This window comes from Gymnodraco acuticeps, unplaced genomic scaffold (genome assembly GCF_902827175.1).
Source record: "Gymnodraco acuticeps unplaced genomic scaffold, fGymAcu1.1, whole genome shotgun sequence".
NCBI classification, from domain to species: domain Eukaryota; kingdom Metazoa; phylum Chordata; class Actinopteri; order Perciformes; family Bathydraconidae; genus Gymnodraco; species Gymnodraco acuticeps.
The window spans coordinates 62,827-70,860 of NW_022992348.1; the positions used below are offsets into that span (position 1 = coordinate 62,827).

At 38.9% G+C, this 8,034-nt stretch overlaps 1 protein-coding gene across 1 annotated transcript; it reads right to left on the minus strand.

Annotated features, from left to right (window-relative positions):
• Positions 1-228: 228 nt before the first annotated feature.
• On the minus strand, positions 229-3,712 carry LOC117541598 (G2/M phase-specific E3 ubiquitin-protein ligase-like). The gene is made up of 6 exons (XM_034208812.1): positions 3,640-3,712; positions 2,119-2,202; positions 1,857-1,921; positions 1,381-1,456; positions 981-1,276; positions 229-299 (listed from the first exon to the last, which is right to left on the minus strand). Exons 2-6 carry the CDS (start codon positions 2,184-2,186, stop codon positions 229-231), a joined length of 576 nt encoding a protein of 191 aa, XP_034064703.1. The 5' UTR covers positions 2,187-2,202; positions 3,640-3,712.
• Positions 3,713-8,034: the final 4,322 nt, after the last annotated feature.

Consider the following 8,034-nt stretch of genomic DNA (forward strand, 5'->3'; position numbering starts at 1 on the left):
TTACTTTAATCTCTTATTTTTTGATAACTATAATGATCATATAAAGATGTGCCTTTGCCTCACTGGTTGGAGAAAAAGCTTCTTATATTCGTTAGCATAGCTAGCTAACCAGATGCTAATAACAACAAAGTTATTGACTGTATGATCAGTATGACAGATGAGCAGATCGCCACTGGGCTTTCAACTAAAGACACAGACACGCAAAAACTGCAGCATGTGTACGGCTCCTTATGAGTACTGCAAGTTTGTGAAGTGCCGGAGCGGAGCTGCGTTCTGGTGCTCCCCTTCAGAACTACACCCTGTCAGAGATACCACGTGATGACATGTTAGGCTTGTGTTGTGTTCAAGGACCCTGACCTTGTCCAGGAAAAACAGGCACTCACTTGTTTAATTATTTTGCGGTCTAGATTTCTTTAATTTTTTTTCTTTTTTGCGTGTGTTTATAAATTACCTCGAGGTCCACACCAAATTGTTTCGCGGGCCGTATACGGCCCGGGGGCCGGAGGTTCCCCACCCCTGATTTAGACTATGTTTTTTTGATTGACTTGATTAAATGGATTTACTACATCAATGTATGTATTTTCAGGCTGCCATGTTGTGTCCTTTCTGTGGCCAACATCTGGGGACAGTTCAAGTGTTCTGTGGCTCCTGTGGTAAACATGTACCGTACACAGTAAGTTCACTTTTTTGTATTGTATCTGTTTCAAATGCAATAAATAAGGATTCAACACACTACTCTGTTTAGAATACTAATTGCAGATGCATACACTAGTTATCAGCATGAAGGACACATTTTTTCATTGTCTGTTTATGTGAAATATGTAGAAGCCATCATTACATTGTAGACCAACGCATGATTAAATACACAAAACATGTGTATTATATTATACATGAATAATTGTGTATTAGTTCTATCTTTATAGAGAACATTATATATTTAGAATCAGATTTTGAGACAGTGAGCGGCTGGAAAGTCACACCACCATGGGGCACAAACAGTTGCTGACGTGATGTTTTCTTCATTCTCAGGCATTCCATAAGGAGGGTCAGGAACTCACGCTTGGGACCACCAGTGTCCCCTCCATCCTCAGTGTGTCCCTCATCATCAGTGAACTTAACTAACGTCTCATGAGAGGGGTCGAATGAGGCACCTTTGAAGCCGCGGATTGCTCCATCCCACACATTGGCTCTATTCATATTGAACCTGCTGCAAGATGTATTTGTTATTTTTGCAGAGAGTTCTGCAACAATGTCCTCCGCAGTCAGGTATTCTGTGCTGGGAAAGACAAAGTGATGTATTGTAATATTAAATGATGAAGCAAGTAATAAGATTTACAGAATAGAATAGAACAATTAAGTGGTAATAGTAACAATTAATACCTTTGCTCTGCAGTTTGCTCCATTTCGTCTTCTGGCTCAGACTGGCTATCAATAATGATACACAGTTGTGTAGTTGCTGCAGTGAGAAGACAGTTGAATAATTATTTTTCAAATACATAATATATGCATGACAGTGATATTTACAAAAGGATGTCGATCCTCTTCCTGTTTTTCAATACATTGGGTTCTAAACTGACAACAGCACTTTGTCATACTCCTGCACAATCCTTGTAAACATTTGAAATGGATGCAACAAACAATATCTGATCTTTGAAAAATATCTGTGGGTGTTTTTTGTATCGTCTTCACTAAGATGTCAGATGTTGTGGGTGTCATTTGGAAATGTATGAAAGTATAATTGTTCTGCTTCCTGGCAATGTTACCCACTGTGATTGGAGGCTATACAAACAAACACATGTAAAATAAAGACACACACCACACAACTGTGTCACGATGCAACTGTCAACCTCGTTTACCTATAGAAGTGGTTCTGACCCGGGGCAGACTGGACCTCTTCCTGGAATGGGGTTGGTGCTCCATCCTATTTTTACCCAGGAAACAAGTGCACACAAAGGTATTTATTGATTTCATGTTCACAAATTCAAACCTACATGGTATAATTACATTTTTAATTAGTCTTTCCCGATCAGATGCTGGTTGTGGGTGAAAACTACTGTACTGTTAAAACATTCTGCTCCTTGTGGCACAAAATAATATGTTGACAATGTTTTATTTTACCCTGGCAAACTGTTGTCCATTCGTGGAGTGCTCACTTTGTGAACATTTGGAATGTCCCACACCTGCATTCACACAAATGACTGACTGAAATACAAATAAATTCACTTTAATTAAGAATAAATCCAAACTGACCAAGGTACAGTATATTGTTGACCGTCCTTTAACTCTCACATTAGGATTTACATTGGGGCACAATAAACCAACTCCTCTCTGCACCTAATATATCTATATCAGTGGCGAGCCGTCAGGGCCCTCTAGGCCCTCTGTGAGGGCCTAAGATATTCTAAAAAATAATATTTGAAAACATTAAGAAAAAAACCTTTTTTTTTAAATATTTTTTTTTATATGTTGTTGTTACATTTTTCATTAGTTTTACCAAAATAACTTGATTTAATTGTATTTAAAATAATATTTCCAAAGAAATAAATCCTTCGAATCTGCCTGTTCAGTTTCTATTGGAATGTGAAGGGTTAAATGCCGTCTCTGCGAGTTATGTGAAGACGGGAGAGCTTGTTGGTCCCTCTCTACATTCACAGAGGGCCCGCTATAGTAACTCAACGAGAGAGTAATGTCAAATGACAGTACAATTGACCAATCATATCTTCCCTCTAAATGGGCGGGCTTTATTTTCGCGGACTTTATGACAAGTTCCGCCCGCTGTGAGGTCTATGCAAGTGGTGCAGTGACGCGTCCTAAAACCCGGAAGTAAGCTTCGCTCGGATTCCCTCGACAGAAAGCAGTGGGATTTCTCCATAGGATTTTGGAAAATAGCTCGAAATAAGGTCTGTGGAAAACGAACCTGTTAGATAAATGCACGTTTTGTTCAGCCGGATAATATCCACATGTCTACCCTACTTTTATTATTTTTGAATCATAAATCTAAACGATAGATTTATGATCGATAGATTTATGATCGATAGATTTATGATTAGCATAAGTTCGTTCATGATGGCTCACTTCAGTGATAGTGATGACATAGTTGCGAAATTATTAACCGAGTCATTTTCAAGATTGAGTTACAATGATAAACTGGAGTGGCAAAGGATCAGCTGCATGACCCGCCATCAAGTGCTTCATCCAAAAGGAAAGGAGGATGGACTTTGTGTTTGAGTGATTTGATCATCAAAGGTAGGCCTAAGTCATTTTCAATGTGGGCCGCCGTGCCGACTTAATTCATTTGCAATTGTTACTTGGCTGTAAGGGAGCTTGTCATGATAGGTGTTTATATAAATGGTGTTGTTTTGTGTGGTAGAGGGTCGCTGTCATTGATGCGTTTTGCACCCCGGGCCGCTGTTTTGATATTCCGCTGAAGTATACGCTGTGACGTAATATCTCTTCTTTTTTTTCTCGAGGGAAGGGGGGTCAGAGGGCCTAGGTATAAAAGTCACGGCTCGCCACTGATCTATATGATGTCACGAGTTACATTTAGTTGCACAGTGCTGTCTCTTGACTTGCACGCTCTTTTACCAAACTAAGCTAGCTGGGTAAATATGACGCTCTTTGTATCAAAACAAAACGTACCTTCTTATATATCGACTTTCTCCACTTCGATCAACTTTGTTTCCTCCGGCTTCAATTTGCACGAGAGTGTTCGTTCTCTCTATGTCTGGTCAGACATCAATCTGTTCCACGTAGCGCGCCCCCTAGAGGCCTAGAGCACTTCCGGAATGTTTTTTTTTTGTATGTGTTTTGGGATTTGTACATGCTTTGGACTTTGCATATCGTGCAGCGTTTTTTTGTTGCGTTTGTTTTCGGGGTTTGTGTGTTGTATTTAGTTTGCATCATTTCTGTAAATGCAGCGTTTTTTGGTTGAATTTGTTTTCAGGATTTGTTTGTTTTTCATTTCAGGATTTTCAGCTGTTTCCTGCTAATGTATGTTTTTTTTGGCCGTTGTTCCACGTTTGCACCTGCCGGCCACCGTATAGAGGTCTTAAAAAGTCTTACATTTGAGTTGGCGAAACCTGCAGGAACCCTATAAAATCGCTGGCCCGCGAAAGTGTCTATTGGATAAATGTTGGCCCTTGGACAAATGTAGTTGGTGATCCCTGATGTAGGGCAACAGAACAATGCACGGAGAAATCCAGATATTCAGTATCAAAATGTGTCATCTTAAATGATAGGATAGGCCTTCAGAATAGTATAGTTTACAAATGCTGTTTCAGTACAACACATGAACATGTGCACATCTTTCATCTAGTTCAGGGGTGCTCAACCAGTCGATCACGAACGACCGGTCGATCGCGGGGAGATTCCCAGTCGATCGCGAGATGTGTCTAAAAATAGAACAACAATATTCAGTTTTATCGTTAATGTCCTATAACATAATCTTCCCGTGCCAGAATAATGCACTTGAACGCACCAAAGCTTTGTGATTGGCCGGCGTGACCCCATGTGTGGGGGCGTGGCTGGTGGGCAGTGGGCACTAGTTCGCTGACGTTGTCCGTGGCAACAGGAGTGACAGTCCGCACACACACAAGACCACAATTATGGCAGAAGCAAAAAAGCCCAACATATATCATTTTCACTCCGAGTGGGAGGATGATTATTTTTGTATCTATTCCAATTCAAAGTCCATCTGTCTCATCTGCAATGCGAGCGTGGCTTTATCGAAGAAGGGTCATTTAGGAATAGCATTTCAAAACAGTGCACAAACGCTACGAGACGGAATTCGCTCCTAATTCTGCCCTACGCTCCCAAAAGGGGAGGGGCCTGAAAGGACAGCTAAATGCACAGCAGTCCATTTTCACCAGGCCCAACAACAAGAGCAAGGCTGCTACCAGAGCATCTTATCGTGTCAGTCACGTTCTTGAGAAACACATGAAGTCTTTCAAAGACGGCGAAGTTGTGAAAGAAGCATTCCTGGAGGCTGCCGATGCGCTTTTGGGGGACAGTAAAAATAACAGAAGCATTTCAACAGGTTTTTGATATAATAAAAACTCAAGTTAGATACCGTTATTAATCAGCTGTAAGTTTTAGTTTGTTTGAACTTATTCATTATAATTATTGTACAAAATGGTATAAGAATGCAAACTTCAATTGATTATAGTCTATCATCAATTCAGGTTAAGAAACTAGTGTTGCTTGCATCCTATTTTAAAGGTATTTCCTTGTATACTCTAATAAAATGCAACAAAAAAAGGGTTTGATTCTATTAATGTTGTCTTTTTTTATTGCACTTTGGCAGCAGATTCCTGTGTAGCTTCAGATCTGAGTTGTCTTATTAGTAAGCCTCATTTATACTTTTGTAGCAACACTACTTTTATATAATGGCAAAGAAAGGGTTCAGAGTCTTTTCTTTTTTTCCTGTGTCATATGTGGCAGCACTGTTCAATGTTTCTTGAAAACATTACCCAGTCTAGTGACGTGTGAATAAACTCCAACTCTGTATCAACAACACTGTTGTGTAACTTCAGTTAAATACTTGTATGTGTGTAGATTAGAAAGAGGTAAGATAAAGGATCTGCAGTATTTTATGAAGTATTCATCGTACAAAGGTCAGTTTTATACAAGAAGTGTGTATTTACCTGGTAGGAGGCTGTCAGTAATGGCTACCTCTCTATTTGGACTTATAGATCTCGGCAGACTGGCAACTTTAAAAGTAGCTCTCGGTTCAAAAAAGGTTGCCCCTGGTCTAGTTGAATCCGTTTGCATAACACAGATTCATGTTTTCCAGCTGGTTTAATGCCGGTCACTTTGTTGCCAGAAGGGATTTATTCATACTTGATGAATAATTTAATATAATTAGAAAGTGTTCCTCCCTTCTACACAGAATGTGTTGTGGGGAAACAGCATATGGTAATATTTTGTCAGCCCAAAACAAGTGATAAAGTACATTTACGGCCTCCCATGAGACTTTTGCTGGACATTTTAAATGATTTAGGTTTTATCTAAGGTTTCTGGTCTTTGCTGGGTTTTATGGAGCTCATTTCCTGCCATAACTCCACAAACAAACTAAACAGGTTTTTACAAATGCCTCATGATTCACTAACAAACACAATGTGGTTTGCAAATACAAAACACCATCTACAAACTAATGCATTTAGTTTTGCAAAGAAAAAACGTATCTATCAAACAAACACATTTTTCTAATAAATCATGTTTCAGAGACAAGTTCAGCATAGGTTTTACTACAACACTTTTTTTTACAAGTACAAATCTTTTTCTTCTCACTTAGTGGCGCCACTGTACTGTCATTTGACATTACTCTCTCGTTGAGTTACTATAGCGGGCCCTCTGTGAATGTAGAGAGGGACCAACAAGCTCTCCCGTCTTCACATAACTCGCAGAGACGGCATTTAACCCTTCACATTCCAACAGAAACTGAACAGGCAGATTCGAAGGATTTATTTCTTTGGAAATATTATTTTAAATACAATTAAATCAAGTTATGTTGGTAAAACTAGTGAAAAATGTAACTACAAAAAAATATTTTAAAAAAACGTTTTTTTTTAATGTTTTCAAATATGATTTTTTAGAATATCTTAGGCCCTCACAGAGGGCCTAGAGGGCCCTGACGGCTCGCCACTGATATAGGATATATATACAATATATACAAATACACAATATTGGACACAGACTATAAAGGGCACAAAGTTTCATTCACTAATGAAAGTTAAACACATGTTTGTTTCCACTGTTTTATTATGTGCCTGTCGCGATAAGCAATTCATTGACTTATCGTACGATAAATAAAAATGAACTCGATAAATTGCCATTTACATGAGGATGTGACTAGCAGTTTGAAAGGATGTACTTGAATTATTATTATATATTATCATTATGTCAGTGGTCTAAAATGGTCATACAACGGTGCCGACAATATTATCATTTATCGCAATAATTTCCGGGAAAATGTATCCAACAAAATTAATTATCGTGAGAGGCCTATACATGAAACACACACACACAAACAAATCTACAGACTTACTCCAAACTGCCAAATATATTAATTAACACACTCTCACTCTCATATACTCTTTGACTCTATTTTGGCCTAGTAGAACAATAAGCAGCAGACTTTGACTTTTTATCATTTCTACTGGATCTTAGATCTGAGCATGCGCAATACGGGTCGGCAGTTGCGAGAGAGTATTTTTGCTGGGTAATCTTTGGTAGGGCTAACCCATACAGTGGTGGGGCTCATGTCAGTAATTACATACACGCTCCCCTTGACAGTGAAACGCCACTCGTGAGGGTTAGATTATTTCCCTGTCTCGATCCAAATTGAACTGTATGAAATAAAAAGGCACATTTGTCTTGTAGTACATAAAAAGGGCGACCTGGAGCCAATCCTGCAATTTCCCCACAGGTGAAAGAGTTCACCTGCTGAAAACCCAACCCCTGCTGGGGGTCTGGGGGATTTTCCCCCAGGAGATTTTGTTTGTTTTAGTTTTGAAATAGGCTACTAACATAAAATACACATTCTGGTTCTCTCTTGAGAAGAAAAATAAATAAATCTATTACTACACAACATATTTAAAAAATGAATGCCATTTTAGTTTTGTGTTACTTTGTTCTGAAAGCTGAACCTGCTGCTCCTCACAGAGAGAAGAGGGAAGAGGCTGTGAATGACTTTACATTGTGGATAAGGGTGGATAGCCCCCACTGTTCTGTGTGTCAAAATGAAAGACAGCCCACACACCTATCCAGGGACGTGCACAGACATTTGGAGGGGCTATTGCTCTAAACTGGAAAAAGGGCCTCCCCCCGAAAAAAACCATAAGACCTTTTTTTAATGTAAAAGAAACCAAATGATTATTACATCAACTAAATTGAACAGTAATTCACATCTCATAACAAAATAAGCTAAGGCGACTACTTGCATTCGGTGACTTAATTTCAAAAATGAAAATCAGGGACATTTTTTGTTTTGCGGTCCATATCTCATTAAAATATCTAATGTTAGTAACTATTAAA